Consider the following 22,881-nt stretch of genomic DNA (forward strand, 5'->3'; position numbering starts at 1 on the left):
CGATAATTAAAAACCAGCTGACATATTTTATGCCACTTCTAATAAAATACAACATTTAATAACACATAATAATTCTTTTCGGTTATTTACATCGGGTAGATTGTACACAGCAGCAGATAAATAGGATAGGAGCAAAGAGAGAAGGTTGAAGCCAGGAGAAGAAAAAGAAAATATTACACTCGTGTGGAATCTACACATAACTTCCCAGGATGCTTTGTGTCGAAAGAGTTCAGTAAGAATGTTAGAATATGTGTATGTGTGTGTGTGTGTGTGTAAGCTGGGAGGATTTTTCTTTCCTTCCTTTGTCCTACATGATGATAAGAAGCAGCAACGTTTTAGCTCCAGTTTTTTTATTAGCTTTAGTTTTCCCTTTGAAGGTTTTCTGCTTTCGTTTAATTTGCAGGTCTAGTAAACGGATTCAGAGCATCTGGACTCTTCTCTCGTAATCTTTAGGAACCAGAAGGCTTTCTTTAATAGTTGCACCTTAATCACTATGAAAGACTTTTAGCTGCCGTGACTCCAGTACTACACCAGCAACACAGTGGTTATCGATATGATCATTTGTTAACTGTTAACTACACTGTCCTTATCACAGGTCTCATAAAGAGCAGAGCTGGGCGATGAAATAGTATTCGTTAAAAAAAAAAAAAAGATTCATTTTTGTAGCAAAAATAAGCTAAAAGTATAGGTAGGGTTAATGGCTGTTCATAAAACATCTCAACAATTAAGAAGACCATACTTACACGACTGATTTAAAGGAGTTCTGCATGGAGTATATTATTAAAAAAATAAACACAGAGGGACAGAAATTGCTCCGTGCTTAATATTAGTTAACAGAATTTTCATTTTAGGTAGTTGTTTTAGTTTTATCTGGCTAACCACCGCTAGCCTCTAACTTGGAAGTCACTAGATAAAATGAATCTTTCCCCCTCCCCATTCATGTTCACAAAGCTCCGCCCCCCCAAGGTCTCAGTGACCGATTATAGTGTTTATTAAAAATCAGTTCTCCAAACATGTTTTCTCAGCAAATTAATAAACTTTTGCTAAAGCCATGGTTTAACTGATGAACTAAATGTTCTACATATCTTGAGTACAGAATAGGGAAAAAAAAAAAATTAAAAATCAACTCCTGCACCTTTAAGGCCTTAAATATCTAAATATGTTGTTTAGTGTAACGTTAACTAGCAGCACTAAGAACCAGAAAATCTAGCTCGGAGTTCATCCTCGGGTTAGCATAACGACCGACCCGTACGCTAAAAAGGGATGACGTGTGTGGACACTGAAGGACATCCGAAATGCAATGTCTGCCAAAATTCCTTATCAGTGGTCTGATTAAGCGGGTCCTATGAATGATACAGTCATTACGTCTCCGGTATTTGGAATAAAACAGAATTTGTATCTGTGCACAAAAGATTTGGACATTAGTAATGCTGCTGTAAATAAACTACCGATAAATCAATAACAGAGAGCACTGAATTGTCAAATGTAAGTAGCTGAACTGATGTTAGTTTATTTGTTTATTTATTGCTGTTTATTTGTAAGGAAGTGGTATCTCCTTTGTGCATAAATTTTGCATAAAAATCTCAGTTGACCAATACTGTGTCATCATCACCATTTATAATTCATAATGCCCAAACCTGGCCTGAAGACTTCAGAAAGAAAACTAAAGCTGAGACTAAAACTGAAGCTAAGACTGAGCCGAGTCACTTTTTAAAGCACGGTCTTCCTAGATCTGTTACCTTTCAGCCTCCGTTAGCCCGTGAGCTCCAGCGGAAGTTCCCGGCTGCACAGCGTTTCCCACTGGCGAGCCAGGAGTGAGATCAGTCTCTCCCTGCTGTCTGCACCTGGCACAAAAATACACCACTGCACTTCGCTCCCAGCTCCATCACCACCTTGCATCCGTTTCCGCTCCTTCTCATCTGAGAAATGGTCCATTGTGAGATGGCACAGTAGATCAGGTCCAGGCACATCATCAAAGACCATCGTGAGCGCCTGGGGGTACGGCTGATATCCCATGAGCACGCGGTCCAGGTCTCGTATCCTGCGGGCATCCGTGAGTCTGTATTTGTCCCTCTGAGGTGGCTCTTTGGCGAACTGGGGCAACGGGTAGCTGATGTAGTCCTCGTCTAATAGGAAGACATGTGTGCTACTCAGAACGAGGCTTTTCGGCTGTAGCTCGGTCCTCGCACCCGGACTGCTCTGCACCTGGAACACCAGGGCGTAGAAGAGAACGTTAAACGAGTGCGGAGGTCCCTGAGGGCCCTTCCTCTCTGCTGCAATGAAGGTCAAATCACCGATCTCCTCCTCACTCGGGTAGATAAACTTCACCCGGCTTGAGTGCACCAGTTCGTAGTTTTCCATTTTGCCTGTTTTGGATGAAAGACAAAAAAAAATATTTCAGTCCATGTGGTGCTTACTGGACATGAACAAAAAAAAAAATGTCACATCGAAATAAAGTTTCTCGACTCTCACTCTCATTGGTAGATACCACTTCATGTAGCTTTGCTTCATTTACATTTATTTCTGTATTTATTGGGTTGCTTGACTGACATTGCTTTGGTAACAGCTGCTACGTTTCCTGCTGCTGTAAATTGCCAACTCTGGTTAAAAAGAAATGACTTTCTGGCTGCGTCATCACATCACATCACATCAGAGCCAAAGTAAAGTTAGGATAATGCAAACAAGCCAAGCACAATATAGATCATAAACAGGCACAAAATTAGCATGACCGCTGTACATTTAAACTCCTTTAGGATGTCTGCTTCAGCTTTACTTTCTGATTTCACTGCGCTCTCGCTTTTTCAGCATTAGGGCTTCTGGACAAGGTCGAGAGTGAGGTTCCTTCGGGTCATTGCTTTTGATTGCTTACTTCAGGTTGTGTCTGTGGGGGTGTTGGTGCTGAGACGGACTGAATTGTTTTTTTATTCCACAACGCCCTGACCCGTCATGCACTGTGTATTCTGACACCTTTCTATCAGAACCGGATCAGATCGGATCACACGGGCCAGCCATCTCTCCCCACGTGCATCAATGAGCCTTGGCCACCCATGACCCTGACGCCGGTTCACCACTGTTCCTTCCTTGGACCACTTTTGATAGATACTGACCGCTGCAGACCGGGAACACCCCACAAGAGCTGCAGTTTTGGAGATGCTCTGATCCAGTGGTCTAGCCATCACAATTTGTTCCTTTGTCAAACTCGCTCAAATCCTTACACTTGCCCATTTTTCCTGCTTCTAACACATCAGCTTTGAGGACAAAATGTTCACTTGCTGCCTGATATATCCCACCCACTAACAGGTGCCATGATGAGGAGATCATCAGTCCTATTCACTTCACCTCTCAGTGCTCATAATGTTATGCCTGATGGGTGTATGTTACTTGAATTCAAGGCACTAATTTCATAAAGAACACCACAGTGAGAATTGATACAGGGTTGACCAAATTTCTACCTGTGCTCTTCTTGCCAAACTGTGTGTAGAAGTCTTGGTCTGAGGGCTCTGGGGAGGGTGCCGTCTCCAGTAAAGACAACACACTCATCAGCTGCTGGAGAAAGTGGTGTGTGCTGTAGCTGTCTCTGGTCAGGCATGAGATGATGTGCTCTGGAGAGGGACCTTTATAGAGAAATACAGGATAATGAAAATTAACTGAAAAAAAAGAAAAACGTTTAATGTCAGGTTTCACCTTTTTAGCTACGACTTTTCAGCTGGTTGGCATGTACATATTGTTTTTTTTGGACCACATTAAAAATATGATTTTTATATGAAGTAGATCTGTTGAAACATCAGATCTAAATCAATGCCCCAATATAAGTTACCAAGTTGGCCATGATGGATAAATTCCTACATAAACAACTACCAATATTGTGTAGCTCCCTCTTTTTTGCTGCTAAAACAACTCTGACTTGTCAAGACTTGAACTCCACAAGACCTCTGAAGGTGTGCTGTGGTATCTGGCACCAAGACGTTAGCAGCAGATCTTTTAAGTCCTGTAAATTGCGCGTTAGGGCCTCCATGGATCATACTTGTTTGTCCAGCACATCCCACAGATGCCTGATCGGATTTAGATCTGGGGAATTTGGAGGTCAAGTCAACACCTTGAACTCTCTAGCATGATCCTCAAACCATTTCTGAACAGTTTGTGTGACAGTGAGCACTAACCTGATGAAAGAGGTCACTGCTATTACAGAATACTGTTGCCATGAAGAGGTCTGAAACAATATTTAAGTAGGTGCTACATGTTAAAGTAACATTTACATGTATGCCAGGACCCAATGTTTCCCAGCAGAACACTGTCTCCACCATCCTGCGCTCTTCATCCCTGGTGCAGGTAAGCGACACACCTTCACTCAGCCATCCATATACCCCCCCCACTTGACAGGTGCCATTATAATGAGATAATCAATGTTACTCAATTCACCTTTATTGCTATGGCTGATCTGTGTACAATCATAATGGAAGCAAAAACAATTGTTCAGATTAAGCATATGCTTCTTGTCCTAGGATTGGCTGGCCCAGAGGTCATAGGTGCATCACAAAACTAGCTTTCCATTGCATTAAATGTTTTTCCATGCGCAGTGTTTACTACTGTGGGCTGGATGGTATGTCTTTGTCATTGCTTATCTAGAGAGTATCAATAATATCAAAGTAGCAGATTCAATCAGAAATAATTTTATCCCATTTCGTTTTTCTGCTTGGTGCACTAATCTGATTGGTCAAGTGGTGTTCCAAGAGTGCCTATATTTGCTTAAACTGCACTGGGATGTTTTACCATGTGTATCACACGACTCCTCTGTGTTTGCCATGTAAAAATCCCCCCCTTCCTAGTTTAAAATGGTTACTACAGTAAACACAGCGACACCATTTTCAGGAATAGAACTTGTTACTCGAACATGACAGCTGAGGAAAAGGAAGAAGGGGCGGCAATTTGACCTAAAGCCCCTTTGATGGGATTGTAAATCAGTGTAAGCTAGCTTCCTTGGGATCTATTTCCACTCCTATAGCAAAAAGATTTGGTATACTGTGTCTGAAATGTCACTTACTCTATATTAATTTCTTTTTTTTTTTATAACAGCACATCCTGTAACGATTTATTCCTTACGCATTATCGTCCACTTACCCACCACTCTGAAGTACTGGTCAAACAGTCCGACGTTCACGCTCTGCAGCTCATTCAGCTTCATAGCGAAGCAAAAAGAGATGAGGAAATCTGTGTCCCTGTGGTCTGACGGGTGCCAGGTCCACATCACTGCATGAAGAAATGGGTTTTGTTGTCATTTCTAGGTTGACGAGTCACAGCTCATAATACGCTTGCAAATTAACTGTGGAAACTAGGAATAAACCACGAGGGAGACATCGTCAGAGACTTGACTCAAATTGCGTCAAGTCTGTATCACACAGATCATCATCAGCGGCCATTATGTAGAAATTTGCGTCATTTTGTTTTGTATATCTATCTATTACTATTTATTTCTAAAATAAAACCTGAGACCCTTAACGAAAAAGGATAATAATGAGGTAATGATTCGAGTCGCCCTTACTTTGCCAGATACCAAAAAAGTAAAATTGGTCACTCACAAGCTTGATCACTGAGCGTGGACGCAACATCATCCAGGATAAAGTAAACAGCTTTGGTGGACAGCATAACACAGGCAGTCAACTCCACATCAGGGGATTTGTAGAAGAGCACAGATGTCCACAAGATGTGCTTCAGTTCTTCATTCTCTACCTAGAACAACAACACTCTCAGGCCATTTTGCCTCATAGCTGGTGTGATGATATATATTTTTGTGACCGTAAAGAACGATACCATATACGGCAAGCCTGACTTTGCTATATATGTTTTAAATCCAACAATAAACATTGAAATAGAAACCTGGTATGCTTCAACTAATACACATACCTCTGCGATGTTGTCATGGAAGAAGATGATAACCTCCTCGCCCTTCAGTGTGGAAAGGTGACGCAGGGCTGGAGACAGAGAGAGGTGGGACGGACACTGGTTTTCATCTGAGAGCTGCTGGATAAGCGAGTCTCCAGGGTTGAGCAGAGACAAGGTTAAATGGGGTTTCTGCGTGTCCTGAGAAACACTTCAAATAATAATAATAATAAGATTGTTTAGCGCACAGAAGGACAACAAGCCTTATAACGTAGAAACATGACAAGAATTTACATAATTTAATCCTAAAATCTTACATTAAAGCTGCACACTGCTTATTGTCCAGCACTACGTAGCAAAAAAAATGATAGTAACCAAAATGCTTGAACTACAACGGGTAGAAATGATTGGTTTCATATTGAATAAAACAAGCCTGACACAAAAACCAGGGATTTGGGTCACAATTTACACAAACAAATTAATAGACATCTGTCTTTTATCACCTTCTAGTCTTAACACAAATGCAGGAATGTGCAAAAAAGTGGAACTCCCTCACATTTACTGTACACTTCTCAAATTATTTCTGACCACAAGGCTGCAATGTTACCCGGTTTATGCACTTATGTGCTCTGAGGGGAAAAAATAAAAACTCAGTTTAAGCATAATTTTAGTTCCTGTTACTAACCAGCAAACCCCACTCAGACCTACTAACAGGAGTGACCTTCATTGCAAGCAACTCATCACAGAATTTTCCCCAGAGCCCATCTGCAAACTCACAAGATTAGCCCTTACTTTAATTGACACTTACTTTAAACAAAACTGATAAGCCACCATCAGGACAGTGACAATACTTGCTAATAAAACCACAAGCTTAAAACGAGTTTTCTTAATAAATGTTCATAATATAAATTTCCGCTTGAAACAGAATGAACAGTTCCTCTAAAAGTACTTTTTAATTAGAATTTTCTCCTTCAATCTGCTGGGGATATTTACAGGAATTATAATGACAGGTTCTTATAAACGAGACAGATGCTTCACTACCTCTTTTCCTGGATAGCTTTGCTAGGCGTTGTGCTGCTCACTCTCCGGTGGCGTTTACTCGTCTGCAGCAAAGCGATGGTCTTGATGTCTTGAAGGCTGGCACGGAACTGGGCAAACTGCTTCAGAAACAGAAACTTGTCATGGGGGAGAGCGAAAATGGCAGCTAGGTGCTCATGCCCTGCCATAAGCTCTAAAACATGGCCATCACAAAACCGATGGGTGACTGAACGGCTTTTTCCGGTTTGACTTTGCTTGGGGTTCAGCAATGTAGATGCAAGTGGAATTCTGGTTAATTTGGCGCAAGATCGTATGCAATTTCCATTGGGTTTTGATGCCATGGCTACAAAATCAACCTTGAGCACGCAGAGATGTCGTGTCGTGAGGAACAGAAGTAATGGGATGGAGGTCTGGCTTTCATGGACTGGAGATAAAATGTCAGAGGGAACAGAACTCTTTTGACTTCTTTGAACCAATGAGGCACGGTCCAACATGTGAGCTATGTATCCACTTTTCGCTCCGCTATCGTTCTCTTCGATTTCCCAGGTATTTAGGAACTGCTGAATAAACACCTGGACCTTAGACTGTCCACTGATGTGTTCAGATTCAGTTCTATCTAGAAGCAAGTTCACATGGGAGTGGATCTCCTTCAAATTTTGTCCATCTGAGAAGAAGTACCATCGTGTGGCGCTGGATGTCAACCTTAAGGAGATGCAAGTGTCTGGAACGTCAAACCAAAATGCCTCCATGTCTGAATATGGCACAATCAGTGCAACTTTAATGCAGTCCATTAGCTCCTCCAAGTTATGTGGAGTGTCTTCGGACTCTGTCTGAAAAACCACCAATGCTTTATCCGTTGCAGCCAAACAGCACGGCATCTGATTCAGACCTCCGTCATGGCTGACAGTGATGCAATGAGACCAGACTATCAGATTTATTTGAACGTTTAAGCTTTCCACATTTTCAGATTCACTCTCCTGAACTGTGGAGGAAGAAGAGCAGCCCATGATCTCATCACGGTGATCTGGGCCCATCTCAAAGTAACTGCCCCCAGAGTCAGGGCTGCCCTGCTCAGGCACTTCCACAGAGGAGGTCTTACATTCGCTGGACGTTCTACTTCCCGTATCTGTTTGGCAGATCAAATCGGAAAGTCGAGTAATGAAGTCCAAGTTGTTGGTGGTGTAGGACAAATAGCAGAGGGGTAGCACTGGTGTGGAGCATCTGTTGGTCCAAGATTCATGGTTTTCTTCACAGTAAAAGCAGCTGAAAGGCAGAAAAGTTTGTGTAAATTCACCAATACAATATTTTTGAGATATGAAGTTGATCTAAAAATGGTACTAAACTGTACCCTTTCCCAGAACATTGCAAAAGTAAAGTTTGTTTGCCCAATCAGTGCTGGTATTATATAGCTACCATGCATAACCAAAAGTATGTGGACACTTGATCATCCCATCCATATGTGCTTGCTGCTGCTATTATAACCTCCACTCTTCTAGGAAAGGTTCCCACAAAATGTTGGGAGTGTTGAATGGGAATTTGAACAAATCGGCCAAAAGGGGCATTCGTGAGGTGAGGCACAAATGCTGGGCAAATGCAGTCTGTGTTCCAGTTTATCCCAAAAGTGTTCATTTGGGTTGAGGTCAGGGTTCTGTGCAGACCACTAGAATTCCTACACTCTGTCCTTGGCAAAACCATTTCTTAATAGAGCTTACTCAGTGTACAGCGATATTGTTATGCTGTAACAGATTTTGGTGTCTTATTTCCAGTGAAGTGAAATTGCTATATAAATGTTCTAGCATTCACAGACATCCAGCTAAAACACCACATGGCTGCCTGGAAAATTAAGAAATTACTATTAATAATAATAAACATACCTAATTAGGTATGGAAATTGCATATTAATTCACTGTGTACGGTGATGTATATGTCCTTCAAAGCATTCAGCAACAGCAATCCCACCAGTTCAAAGCCTTACCAAGGTTTCTGATTCTCTCAGTTCAGCAGCATCCTGCAGTAATCTCTTTACAGCACATTGTACTGCTGCAATAATTCGTGTTTAATATTTGCATATTAAAGCATCTCTAAAGCTAGGAAGACTAGTTCTTATAGCACACCTTAACTTTGTTTAGAAGCTTTTGACGGTTATTAAAGAATAAAATTGTCAAGCTTTGTGTTTAAAACTGCAATCATCAGGCAAAACAGGTATAACTGAATCGCGTATAAGCTATGATATCATACTACAGAAATCCCCCGTTTATCGCCGGGTGTCACGTTCCAAAATCAACCGCGATAAATGAAAATCCGCGATACACGGACGCCACCCCCAAATGCTTTATTTTTTTTTTATTGTTTAAGCCATAAATTACCCTCCCACACTCTTTAAACACACACAGAAAACATCTTTGGGTAAATCCGTAGAAATATCACATTTATTGTGAGTACTGTATGTATGTATGTTCCTTGCCAGAAGCCTTAGAAGGTGCAGTGTTTGGGCGACATAATAGGGCTTGCCGAAAAAGCGTAAAAATACAGCGTACAGTGGTACCTCTGTCCTCGAATTTTCGGTATTCGATTCGAATTTTCAAGTCAATTTGACCTCGGTGTACAACAATATTTTCGGTGTTGACTCGACCATCAGGAACGCCGGTTCATACTTCATACAGGATTGCAACGAATATCAAATAACCACTTTTCATTTAAGGGGGGCTCAGCCCCCAATGAGGATATGCCACTGTTTTCATATGAAATTTAAAGGGGACTGAGGCGATCACGAATTTGTGTACAGTTTATTTAGGCTCGCAGAATTTTTAGGGGGGCTGAGTAGAAATGTTAAAGCCCCCCTAAAAATGGCCTAGCGACGCCCATGCTGCACACGCTTTCCATGCGGCGTACCCTGGCGTAGACAATAGAGATGAAGCAGTTTACGCGGGTCATCTGTTCTGAAAGCATCATCTGTGAGTGCTTGTGTTATAACCCCACGCTATCTTCCGTGGTTTAATTTCATGTGGTAGCCATGTCTCCGAAAAAGGGCAAATCAGGCATCAATGTTGCCAAGAGGAAAGTTGTGGGATCAATCATCAAGTTAAAACAGACGAATTCATTTTACATTATTTCCTATGGGGAAAAATAATTCGGTTTTCGACCAAATCGGTATTCGACCAGACTTTTGGAACGAATTAAGGTTGAACACCGAGGTACCACTGTACACAGAACAAAACGCAACACTCGGGACAGTGACGCGCAAAAAACTGGGATGCTGGAGAATTCTGCTTCCCTGTCCCCAACTGCCAGTCACAACCGTCATTAAATGAATGGGGTATTCTGATTGGCCGGACTCGTTCCTCCAGCCGTACTGTATTTTGATTTTCAGCATCCCTGCACCGCACTTTCCTAATCAATGCCTCGTGTTCTTTGTCTCAAGTAAATACGCTGAACAGTATTTTATATATTATTAACAATTTAATTAATGTTTATATTTTGTAATTAATAATTATACTTTTATTAATAAATTACCTTATTTCAACATAAAAACAATTCACTATAAGGTTTGCGGATATCGCGATATACTGGGAAAATCCGCCAAAAATAATTAGTTATGTTCCAAATAAAAATCCACGATATACCGGGACCGCGATATATGAACTGCGATACAGTATAGAGGGGGATTACTGTATTATTACGTTTGTTTGTACCTACTACAAATTTCTAATGAATCATTTTAGTGGTTGATGTTACTTGAAGATATTCCTGTGATTTACAATATGTAGTAGTTTTGCTGACAAAACAAAACAACCCGGCAAAACAGTAGTGCCGTTTACCTAAATTTGATTTCTATAGTGCTTTTAACTACACAGATCAGTTTTACAGAGATCCAGAGGGAGATTTCAGTTCCTAATGAGTAAGCTAGAGACTAAAGAGGGATGGAACAACTCCCTGAAGGGAAATTGGGAAGAACCCTTGAGAGGAACGAGACTCAAAAGGGAAACTCTTCTAGGTGATTCTGTATAGTGCGATTATATATTGTCATTGAGTCATATAGAGAAAATGCAAACAGTACTAGATATGCTGAAAAAACAGGGGATGTTCAGTATGACCATTAATTATGTGTGTCTAAAGATATTGATCAGTCCATGAAAAGCCCCACATCCACTGTAGGGTTGATCAATAATGAACTTGACAGTACCACTACTGCTACTATTTTCTCCGAATTTGGTCATTTCCCACCCTCCTTTATCACCCAACAGCTATTAACCAGCAACCATGGAGGGTGATGGTTAGCAGGTACTTCCTCCAAGATATCTGAAGTCAGCCACATATCTTTTCAAAACTGCTCTGTGCCGTTCTCCTTTAGAGGGAAAACTGCTAGAAATTACTAAACAGTCTAATCTAAAACACCCAGGAGAGGGAAGGGCGAGGTGAGTTTTCAGCCTGGGAGAGTTCATATCTGACTACAAAACATCATAATAGTGCCTGAGGGATGTTTATACTGAAGATGTGATGATTTTACGAACATTTGAATGGTTTAAAAATTACAAGACAGTGGTGTATCTGATTTCCACATTATTCATGTCGTAAACAGCATATTATGACATTTTAGATGAAATCAGATCGTCAGATTGGGCGCTGCTGAAACAAAACGGTCTCAAAAGTAGAGAAAAGAAATTTTGCAACCATAGACAATCTTCAGAGGAGCCGAACCTGATTATTGGTTAGAAAGGATTATAAATGACGCACTTACATAAGTATCGTATTGTAATTAAATACTACAGTATACTACTACTTACTAGTAGTGTTGTAATAAGTATTAGTACTGACCCAGATGTTTCATGCCTCTGCTTCGAAGTGATCTCTGAAGATGAACAGGTAGTAAGTTGAGTTCTAACCTGTAATAAGGCAAACATGGAAGAAAATTATTTCAGTAATACCACACACAAAAAAAAAACTAAACACACATAATAAGCTGTACTGCTGTAGTGTTGTGGAAAAAAGCTTCCAGGTGGTTTTCAGTGACCAAGAGTATTACTCAGTAATGCCATTGTTTGGCATTGAAAATGATATTTTTAATGCAGTTTTGAAATGCAAGATGTGGTTGAATAGAATCTGTAACTGATAGCATCGGTAAAGAATACATGGCTTTCCATTCTTCGAAGCTTTTTAATTTGCATAGTTGACTAAAACATACTTCTAAGTAGGTTGTTCAGTATGTACACTTGTATTGTCAAAAGTTTTGGGACACCCCTCCAAATCATTGAATTCAGGTGTTGTTTTTCAGGGGTTGGCCTCGGTCCCTTAGTTCCAGTGAAAGGAACTCTTAATGCTTCAGCATACCAAGACATGTCGGACAATTTCATGCTCCCAACATCATGGGAACAATTTCAGGATGGTCCCTTCCTGTTCCCACATGACTGCACACCAGTGGACAAAGCAAGGTCCATAAAGGCATGGATGATTGGTGTGGAGGAACTTGACTGGCCTGACCTCAACCCGATAGAACTCCTTTGGGATGAATTAGAGCGGAGACTGTGAGCCAGGCTAAAACTGGAACATCTGCCTTTACATGTACATGAATTTAATATGGCCCACACTTTGCAGCTATAACAGCTTCAACTCTTCTGGGAAGGCTTTCCACAAGAGTGTGTTTATGGAAATATTTGACCATTCCTCTAAAAGTGCATTTGTGAGGTCAGGCACTGATGTTGGATGAGAAGTCTCCGCTCTAATTCATCCCAAAGGTGTTCTATCAGGTTGAGGTCAGGACTCTATACAGGTCAGTCAAGTTCCTCCACACCAAACTCACTCATCCATGTCTTTATGGACCTTGCCTTGTGCACTGGTGTCCAGTCATGTTGGAACAGGAAGGGGCCATCCCCAAACTGTTCCCACAAAGTTGGGAGCATGAAATTGTCTGACTTAATATCTCACTGGAACTAAGGGGCTGAGCCGAACCCCTGAATTCAATGATTTGGAGGGGTGTCCCAAAACTTTTGGCAACATAGTGTACGTTTAAACATAACAGTAGTGCAACACAGTTAAGTCAATGCTGTAACTATAGTACATGCACACACTGGCTGTAATGATATCAGTGTGTACGGAAAACAGATCTTTTCAGAAAAAGGAATGTGTAGGTATGTGAAAAGAATGAAAGCTGGCAAAAGCCTGGTTCCCTGCTAAGTTACTAGACAGTTAAACACATTGAGAGAAAACAAAATGCTAGCCAGTTTCAAATAAAAAGATTTTTCTCATTGCTGGAACTTCTATTTACGTCTTTCAGTCAGGATCGATGTGCTACATTAGAAACTTTATCAAGAGCAATGGATACACAGTTGTCCAGTCTCTGGGAAGTCGCATGCTTGTCTGTTTAACATATTCTGTATTAATGGATTTAACTAGCAGTACATTTGCTTACACCTTTCAGCTTGATCACTTAAGTTGTCTGTGCAAGGCAAACGAGTTCACCCATCTGTCCACCCTTGTGTGCTTAACCACAACTAAACACTCTTTGTGGTGAGAGTAATAATTGAAAAAAAGAGGAGACAGCTGTTGAGTAGCAGGCTAAGGAAATGAATAAAATACGTGATTAAAATTCGGTTAAATTACAATTTCAGGTACTGATTATTCTACTTACCTGAGGTACAACCTCACAGGTTGTGGGGTAGTTAATACAGCATCGCTGGGTAAGTGTAGAATCCACATGAGTCAATATCTCTTTGGTAAGAAAGGCGTCATCTTTGCAGGCTATTTCTGGAAATATACAGCAGGGGGTTTTATTTAGCCGACAGAGGTGGAGAATGAAATAAATAACACGGTAAATCAATTGCATGGCTATAAAAAAGAAATCTAATACTGATACATCAAGGCAACTGTAGACACACACACACACACACACACACACCTTGTCATGGATGCTCGAAAGAAGATAGGCAAGCAAAGCGAGTCGATATAAATCAATACATTTATAGATATCAGTAAGCGTAAATGCAAAACGAGTGAGTTCATGACTATGCATTTATCTGTACTGTAAATATAAACAAATATATAAATGCTCTGCTGCGTTTTAGAAGCGGATTAGCGAGAAAAATAAGTCGTTTAGCGCTGAAACACCAAATATGCAGCAGGGGAGTTTCTGATAAAGCTTTTCCCAGATATAGCATACCACCACCATTAAATGCCAAATCACCTGAGGAAAGGAGGATTGCAAATTATCCATCATAGGTCTTGGAACTGCTGGGGGGGGGGATAATAGGCACAAAAAAAAAATCAATATTTTTTATTCATTTACAACAGCAAATCTCATTTTCCAAGTCATTTTTTGATTTTCATTTCACTTCCCTTATTTACAATTTTAGACTTTAGACCACAGCACCGTCGAATTACAAATCAACGTTGATCTGTTGCTCAAAGTGTTTACATATTTATCCCTCTCCAAATTCTAACATTATTTCCCATTACTTGAAAAGTGTTAGACTTATTGTAGGCTTAATGAATTATTTATTGGTCAAATTCTGCAGCCAAAAATAGTAGGAATAAATAAAAATATATCAATATTGACAAATTAAACTAAAATTATAAGAATACCCAAACTGCTGTTTTTAGTTTCCTGCATGCATTAGTGTTACAATATGTATAGTTTCCTAATCATCAAAGAAGCATATGGCATTCTGGTGGTCTAGTGGCAGGATCCATCGCTCTGATTGCCGCGGCCCGGGTTCGATTCCCGGGCAGGGCGCTAACCCAGCCACTTAAAAAGTTAACTCTCCATGTCGGTCCCAAGCCGGGATTAAATGGGAGTCAGGAAGGGCACCCGGCGTAAAACACATGCCGAATCGAAACGTGAGGACTGAATGGCGACCCCAAACAGGGAGCAGCCGAAAGAACGACAGCAACAACTTCAAAGATGCATACAATATACAAAGAAACCACAATTGTCAAGTAGTGCTTCATAATTTTCCTTAAGTGTGCACATTTTTGTTTCAATATACTGAAATGCACTGCATCAAAATTAAGTACTATTATATGAGGTGTGTTCAAGTGCAGCCCTAGAAGCCTGAATTTAAAGCTGCAATACCAGATCGAGCCAGAAGAGGGCCACAGACAAAATCGAAAATAATAGAAAAAAAATAGAAAATAGCACTGATCAGTCTTTCCTGTTGCTCAGGGAAGCTCCGAATAAAGAGTTTTTAGTTTTGTTCCTAATGTACAGTAATGTATGTTTACATTTTTGTTTTGTAATCAGTGGAAAAGAATCGGCGACATCTTTCTTAAATGCACAGACTGTCGAGGTTAACAAAAGAGGTTACCAAACCATGATGTAAAGACACACCCACTAAGACACTAGGCCCTTTATTCAACCCGTGGGAGCAAAAAAAGCAACAGATCAACAATGGCAAAAAAAAAAAGATGTGTTTAGACACTTACACCATTTTAACATGCTGGTACACAGCGGCTTCTTTCTTCAGGCGATTTGACATTTAAGCACAGCGTTCAATACCTTGTCTTATGATGTATTATAAAACTACCACTTCACATCAAAGCCAATCATTTCTTTATTTTTGCAATGAACCTAATGTTTCTAAACAATTAAGGCAAACTTATAGCCTTATAGCCTACCACAGATGCCTGGATGATCACATGTTAAGTGCTGTGCTGATACATACATGATTACCTTGGCTGGAGCTGGCACAGTGAAGCGGAGAAGAAGAAGAAGAGGAGGAAGACTGTGGAGCAGTGACCGAGCTGGAGGATGAGGGATTCGGCCCTGCATCAGTCTGTTTGGGGACATCACTAATCTGACCGAGAGAACAAAAGACAGTGTTTTCAGGAACAGTTTGGGACACTCACTGAATTCAGGGGTTGGGTTTGGCCCCTTAGTTCTAGTAAAAGGAACTCTTAATGCTTCAGCATACCAAGACATTTTGGACAATTTCATGCTCCCACCTTTGTGGGAACAATTTGGGGATGACCCCTTCCTGTTCCCACATGACTGCACACCAGTGCACAAAGCAAGGTCCATAAAGACATGGATGAGTGAGTTTGGTGTGGAGGAACTTCACAGAGTCCTGACCTCAACACCTTTAGGATGAATTAGAGCGGAGACCGTGAGCCAGACCTTCTCCTCCAACATCAGTGCCTGACCTCACAAATGCACTTCTAGAGGAATGGTTCCCACAAAAATTCCCACAAACACACTCCTAAACCTTGTGGAAATCCTTCCCAGAAGAGTTGAAGCTGACGTTTTGGAAAGGCTCACAGTCTCCGCACACCCAAATTCAATGAATTGTTGGGGTGTCCCAAAACATTTGGCAATATCGTGTATCCTGGTATTAAGTTTGTGCTTTATAACAATTTTATCATCCATACATGATATAATACTGCCCAAACATGCACTGACATTAATATCAATTATATTTTATCACTATACCTGCCAGCCTTTACACATTTTAAGTAGATTTAAATACATGGTGGTGTGTGTGGGAGAGAAAACAGATTAGGCATGACAGTTTTGAAAGAGGAACAGGAGGGATATGTTTAAGTCATTAATGACCTACAAAAGGAAGTATTCTTCTCCAAAGAAACTGATTTATTCTATTCCATCATCAAAAAAACGTGATGTGAAAATAGCTGTTACCTTTTTTTCAGTGTTGGCCATTCTGTCTTTTGCTTCTTTGGCTTTCTGAATGGCTTTCAGCACTTCGACGGTGTCCAACTCTTTCTCAGTGGTCACTGTGCCGTCTAAGCAGACCTTCAATGACACATATCCATCACTATAGTGCTCCTTCAATAATGAAAACATGCACTGTGAAACTAGGCATTAAAGGATAACTACTACTATTATACTACACACATATTAAAGAGGGGGGAAAAAAAACAGTTAACTTGCGTGTTATTTTGCTTGGGTCCACCTTATTAGAAGGTCAAATTAATACAACATTCTCTTCTAACCTTCCTTATAAAAAATTATAAGGCAATCAGTAAGCCATACCTCTGATGCTCGGTCACAGAATTGGGCCAGAACTTTAGTTCTGTAGTCAGGAATGATGCACATGGGATTGCTGGCAACGGAGAGTTTTTCCAAACAGGGCAACATTCCAATGTGCTTTATTTCATCCAACTGCAGAAAATTATTTTACACATGTAAATCATATGAAATATTTTCTGCATCTCAGCCAAGCGACATAAGCAAGGAACTTCCCAATACCTGTGCTAATTTGTTACTGCTCAAGTCCAGATTCACAAGGGAGTAAAGTTTACTCAGACCAGAAAGGGTTTCAATCTGATTCCCTGCTAAATTCAGGGTCTTGATGTTGCCCAGTTTAGTGTGAACACCCTCAAGAACTGTAAGCTTGTTATAAGACAAATCCAGGTGCACTAGATTGTAGAGATACTGCAAATATATAGGGAAAAAATGGGTAAGAGTTAGACCAAAGTAGTTCAATATTATAGACATCAAGATTTATAATTATTCTTAAAAATCGGCTTACCTGGAGATTTTCCACCAAGGACAGGGAATTGTGTCCGAGATCAAGGAATTCGACTGCGGGAATCAATTTCTGAAATGACAAAAAGGGAAGATTATTAAAAGATGAGGATCTCTGACATCATCAGTAAAAGAGATGAAGCCTATATACCGGTCAGGCCCAGTAAAATAAGCATGGTCTACGTCCATGTCAGTCACGGTGAAGAAGACATGGTGTATGTGCCCGTCAATGCCAGTGAAGATGTACGTGCTCATCAGTCCTAGTTAAAGGATGAGCAAACTATGTGGTTTTCAGTCAAGGAGGTGGTACAATAATGAAACTACGGCTTAAAATCTCTGTAACTGTAGTCGTGTTGTGTGTATTGAATTAAAGCCATTTTCAAAAGCTACAGAATTTAAAGCAATTTTGCCTCACCACAGACTCGTCAATGCAGCAGATGTTATTGTGGCTCATGTCCAGGGTGGTCAGTATCTTCCAGGCTGGAATAATCGCTGTCACTGCACAGTCGATGTCCGCGCCTTCGGGTTCCCACTGGGCAAACTCAGCAGCTTCAGGAACTAAGATTTCCTACAGAACAAACCCGGTTCAGGATGAATACAGCAGCTGGAGTGTTAAATTGGTTTAAGTGATTTACTGAGAACAAACAGGAAACCTTCATGGACGCGGCTGAACGATGAATACTGAGTGTAGCCAGAGTGGGCTTTAATGCAGGAAGTCCCATTATTTGTCCTGAACGGCAGTCATTTATCTGGAAAAAAGGGAGTAGTTAGGAGCACAATGCTATGATTGAACATGATCTAACCTTATACATGATCTCAGAATAAAACTGAGTTTTTTACTTGCAGAAACCATTACGAATATGGTCAAGCTAACTGCTACCTGCTATAGTGTTGTGTGTGCCAGTAAAAACTATTAATATTCCAAGATTTTACACGCATCTGAATTATTATAGTTTAAACTTACAACAAACTATTAAACATCCAGATGTTTTGTTTTAGTCATACTGTAATCCACATAGGATTCGGAGTCAAACTGGAGGTCAAACTGCAAAGAATACTTTCCCACTTTAATCAATATGCACTTAACAACAACAAATGATCACTTGCCAAAAATAATACATGTCTCTTACCTCAATCTGGAGCACTGATTTAAACACCGAAAGGTCAAACGGTAGATTGTGTTCCTTAATATTGCTGGAGCCTACAACTCCTATCGTCCCAGGGATCTGTGCGTGCACAAAAACATTCGATCACGTTAATATAACCGGTTATCCGTCATCCGTCGATTTAACTGGTCATCCATCATATTTGTGTCTAACAGCTGTTCTTCTCTGGTCAGTCCAACCTGGCACTAAATCAAATGTGTACTTGAATGGGTGTGGGTTTCCAGTGTGATAAATGATAAATGGAAGCAAATAATGGAGACTGGCTTTCTATTTCAGCAGATAACAACGTAACAACCAATGAACAATGAAACTTCTATACAAATGGTAAATGATGCATTCCCTCAACAACAAGCGCACAATGGCAAAGCAATGAGACCTTGAGATATTTGAGTCTGCAGGCAAAGTCCAATATGTGGCCAAGATCCGCCTTGGCATCTCCATTGGCGCAGGTGGGTTTGGCCAGCTTCAGCTGTTGGGTGATGGCATAGAGCTGCAGCGGCCTCAGGAGGAAAACTTCACCAGCAGCTAACAACTGTTCACCTGAGGAAAGAGGACAGCTTAGATTACAACACAAACCACAAAAGAGGAAAAAAATGAGTGGCTTATGGCAAAAGAAGTGCCTTTATATGCACATGAATTTAACACAGAGTTGGCCCGCCCTTTGAAGCTTCAACTCTTCTGGAAAAGCTTTCCACAAGGTTTAGGGGAGTGTTTAGGAGAATTTTATGACCATTCCTCTAGAAGTGCATTTGTGAGGTCAGGCAATGATGTTAGAAATTCATCCAAGAGGTGTTCTATCGCGTTGAGGTCAGGACTCTGTGCAGGCCAGTCAAGTTCCTCCACACCAAACTCATTCATCCATGTCTTTATGGACCTTGCACTGGTGTGCAGTCATGTTAGAACATCCCCAAACTGTCCCCACAAAGTTAGGAGCATGATATTTTCCAAAATGTCTTGGTATGTTGAAGCACTGGAACCAAGGGGCCAAGGGGGTTTGGCAATATAGTGTAGTAAAATTGATGCCTACTGTATTATACAACAGCTTAAGATTGCTTCTTTGTGCAAGGTTCATTAATTATGTTTCTGTTCACAAGCATAAATGCTGAATCATGTAGATTAGTATAGTATCAACTAGTTTATTATACTAGTTGAATTAACTAGTAGAGTAGCTACAGTCAAGCCTAATGACATGCACATGCAGGCATATAAGACAGTATAGCATTCATGTTTGGGGATTTCTGCCCACCATGTAGTTATCATTTTTAAGCATGATAAGTATTGAATTGCAGGAATTCACCTGAATCATCAAAATGGGTGTGTTTTAGGTTGGAAATTGTACAGTGGGCTAGGAAAAACCTGTCAAATGTCTGTGTGGATGAATTCTGACCAAAAAAGAAGCTGGATACTTTGATGCATCGGGTTAAACATAACAAAAAGATCACATCGTGTAAGAAGCCAGTTTAACAAACGCGGTGGTAAATGCAGTTATTCAGCCTACAAGATCTGTCTGAAATCTCAGGCATTAGCCAAATCAATGTCCCTGCTGCAGGAAGTGAATCTTTAAAGGCAGTTTTCTTGGTTTTCGCTTCTGGTGGTACACAGATTTTAAAATATTTATGACTGAGATACATATTTCACTTTAGGAACATGTGTAGTTTTCCAGTCTATATACACCAATCAGGCATAACATGATGAGTACTGAGAGGTGAAGTGATTAACCCTGATTATATCCTCATCATGGCCCCTGTTAGTGGGTGGGATATATTAGGCCGCAAGTGAACATTTTGTCCTCAAAGTTGATGTGTTAGAAGCAGAAAAAATGGGCAAGTGTAATAATTTGAGCGAGTTTGACAATGACCAAATTGTGATGGCTAGACGACTGGATCAGAGCATCTCCAAAACTGCAGCTCTTGTGGGGTGTTCCCAGTCTGCAGTGGTCAGTATCTATCAAAAGTGGTCCAAGGAAGGAACAGTGGTGAACCGGTGACAGGGTCATGGATGGCCAAGGCTCATTGATGCATAAAGGGGAGTGAAGGCTGGCCCGTGTGATCCGATCCAACAGACGAGCTACTGTTGATCAAATTGCTGAAGAAGTTAATGCTAGTTCTGATAGAAAGGTGTCAGAATACACAGTGCATGATGGGTCAGGGCTGTTTTGGCAGCAAAAGGGGGACTATATATACACACACACACTATATAGCCAAAAGTTTGTGACACCTGTGTCCATGGAAGTGATTGGAACGCCTGAATTCAATGATTTGGAGGCATGTTCCAGAACTTTTGGCAATATAGTGTATATAGTTTCAGGACGAAGGTTCCATTAGAACTGAATTCTCATTCCAGAAGGATCTGAAGAGAGAAATAAATTTTTGAACACTTGATTCTCACAAGACTGTCATGTCCAGTGACGTAATAGGACGGCTAAACTAAAGCAAACAACAGCCAGTGACAGGATGATGATGAAGAAACACAAGTTAAGTGACGTCCAGCCTCTCTGACCTTCCTAAAACATCTAATATTTGACAAAATATGTGAGTAGAAAGCTATACCTCTGTGGAACAGATCTTCTGCCAGGGTAGCAGCGATGCCATTAATTTCCTGAAAACAAGAAAAAGTTGTTATTCATCACTGGAATCACTTGTTATTAGGTATAGTTATTAGTAATAACATATTAATAAAGAAAAAGAAGGGGAAACGTTTGGAGTAAACATTTCACAGTTTTCTAAAAGTGTTGTGAGTGGACTGAGTGCCAACACAGAACATGCAAACAAAGCATACATGAGGAGGTGGAGGGAATCGCACCATCAGGAGAAGTGAGGCAAACGGACCATCACCACCCCAATTATTAGTATATTGTTTTCTCAAAAATATACTACTACTACAACTAATAATAATATAAATAATAATGCACTTTTGCCAAGTACACAACATAATAGCATTTATTGCTATATACACAGATCAGGCATAACATTATGACCACCCGCCTAATTTTGTGTTTTGCTGACCCATCAAAGCATGGACTCCACTAGATCCCTGAAGGATTACTGTGGTATCTAGCACCAAGATGTTAGCAGCAGATCCTTTAAGTCCTCTATGTTGCGAGGTGGGGCCTTCACGGATCGGACTTGGTTGTCCAGCACATCCCAGAGATGTCCCACATCCCATTCCTGAACCACATTTGCGTTGTGGCACGGTGCATTATCCTGCTGAAAGAGGCCACAGCCATCAGGGAATGCCGTTTCTATGAAAGGGTGTACATGGTCTGCAACAATGCTTAGGAAGCTAAGCAACATCCACATGGATGGCAGGACCCAAGGTTTTCTCAGCAGAACATTGCCCAGAGCATGACACTGCCTCCGCCGGCTTGCCTTCTTCCCACAGTGCATCCTGGTGCCATGTGTTCCCCAGGTAGGCCTGGAGATAATCACATCACTTCTCCGTGGTCATAATGTTATGCCGGATCGGTGTATATTCCAGGTTATTTGTACCCACAGGAATTTAAAAAACTAGTGTACCTTTATTACATTAGTCACATGCTTCTTTCAGCGGAAAGTATTTCAGTGGTCACTGATTAATAGAGCAAGCAACTGTGAGGAAGAAAGCATTGCTACTGGCAGTTTTGTTTTTTATATTCTTTTACTTAATAAATACACATTTTTTCTAACACAGTGCATTTTCTCGGAAGCAAATGGCCCTCCTGGAAAAATATTCTAACAAACACTTCCATGGAAATGTTTGGTTTGGTTTTTTTTTTCCTTAAATTGTATGATGAAATGTAAAAGATGTGGGCATGCTTTCGGCAAACCCCTTAAGTCTATATTTAACTGCTCTAATGGATTTTTGAGGAAATGGTATCATTTATATGTCAGATGGAGAGAAGGCCTGTCCCACACACACACAACAGGGGGGATCAACAGAGCTGTAGTCTTTTACTGAATGGAATGTATGGCTGAGGTTGGAGTCTGGATGGAGCGAATATTTCTCTAAAATCATATACAGCTAATATTTATTACAGTTATGCATTGCACTTAAGCTTTTGGGGCTTCAAAACTCCTTAAGTTAAGTTAAAAAAGATATACAGGGGAAATATTAGTAAGGGAAAGAAGTATTATTATTAGGACGTACATTAAAAATACATATCTGTAAATATATTTAAATGCTGCCCAGAAATGTTCTGGAGTACAATCGGGTGTGATTTTTATAATCGACGTTGCTATTAGTGATGATTTCATGCATCAAGTAGAAATCATCGTGAAGGTGAAAGGACATTTTAAAGTTCTCAGGGACAGCACTATTAAAACACTGAAGTGGAAAAAGCTACAGAGC

The 22,881-nt window shown here is 40.6% G+C and overlaps 1 protein-coding gene across 8 annotated transcripts in view; it reads right to left on the reverse strand.

Moving 5' to 3' along the window:
* Positions 1 to 72: 72 nt before the first annotated feature.
* Positions 73 to 22,881, reverse strand: part of nisch (nischarin) — a 28,070-nt gene continuing 5,261 nt past the window's right edge. The window contains exons 4-21 of one of the 8 annotated variants that reach the window (XM_058373802.1): positions 21,105 to 21,153; positions 18,932 to 19,095; positions 18,520 to 18,615; positions 18,043 to 18,138; positions 17,805 to 17,957; positions 17,394 to 17,462; positions 17,111 to 17,296; positions 16,895 to 17,023; positions 16,541 to 16,654; positions 15,578 to 15,701; positions 13,541 to 13,656; positions 11,731 to 11,798; positions 6,919 to 8,178; positions 5,902 to 6,088; positions 5,577 to 5,727; positions 5,119 to 5,247; positions 3,453 to 3,614; positions 73 to 2,366 (exon numbers count right to left, since the gene is read on the reverse strand). In XM_058373802.1, coding sequence (XP_058229785.1) covers positions 1,753 to 2,366; positions 3,453 to 3,614; positions 5,119 to 5,247; positions 5,577 to 5,727; positions 5,902 to 6,088; positions 6,919 to 8,178; positions 11,731 to 11,798; positions 13,541 to 13,656; positions 15,578 to 15,701; positions 16,541 to 16,654; positions 16,895 to 17,023; positions 17,111 to 17,296; positions 17,394 to 17,462; positions 17,805 to 17,957; positions 18,043 to 18,138; positions 18,520 to 18,615; positions 18,932 to 19,095; positions 21,105 to 21,153 — 3,867 coding nt within the window. In that variant the 3' untranslated portion in view covers positions 73 to 1,752. Of the gene's footprint in view, positions 2,367 to 3,452; positions 3,615 to 5,118; positions 5,248 to 5,576; positions 5,728 to 5,901; positions 6,089 to 6,918; positions 8,179 to 11,730; positions 11,799 to 13,540; positions 13,657 to 14,092; positions 14,140 to 15,569; positions 15,702 to 16,540; positions 16,655 to 16,894; positions 17,024 to 17,110; positions 17,297 to 17,393; positions 17,463 to 17,804; positions 17,958 to 18,042; positions 18,139 to 18,519; positions 18,616 to 18,931; positions 19,096 to 21,104; positions 21,154 to 22,881 lie in introns of those variants that run through there. The other 7 variants (XR_009203056.1, XR_009203057.1, XM_058373804.1 and 4 more) reach the window with 7 other exon arrangements.

The sequence above is a fragment of the Hemibagrus wyckioides genome, linkage group LG21 (genome assembly GCF_019097595.1).
Source record: "Hemibagrus wyckioides isolate EC202008001 linkage group LG21, SWU_Hwy_1.0, whole genome shotgun sequence".
In the NCBI taxonomy this organism is placed as follows: Eukaryota; Metazoa; Chordata; class Actinopteri; order Siluriformes; family Bagridae; genus Hemibagrus; species Hemibagrus wyckioides.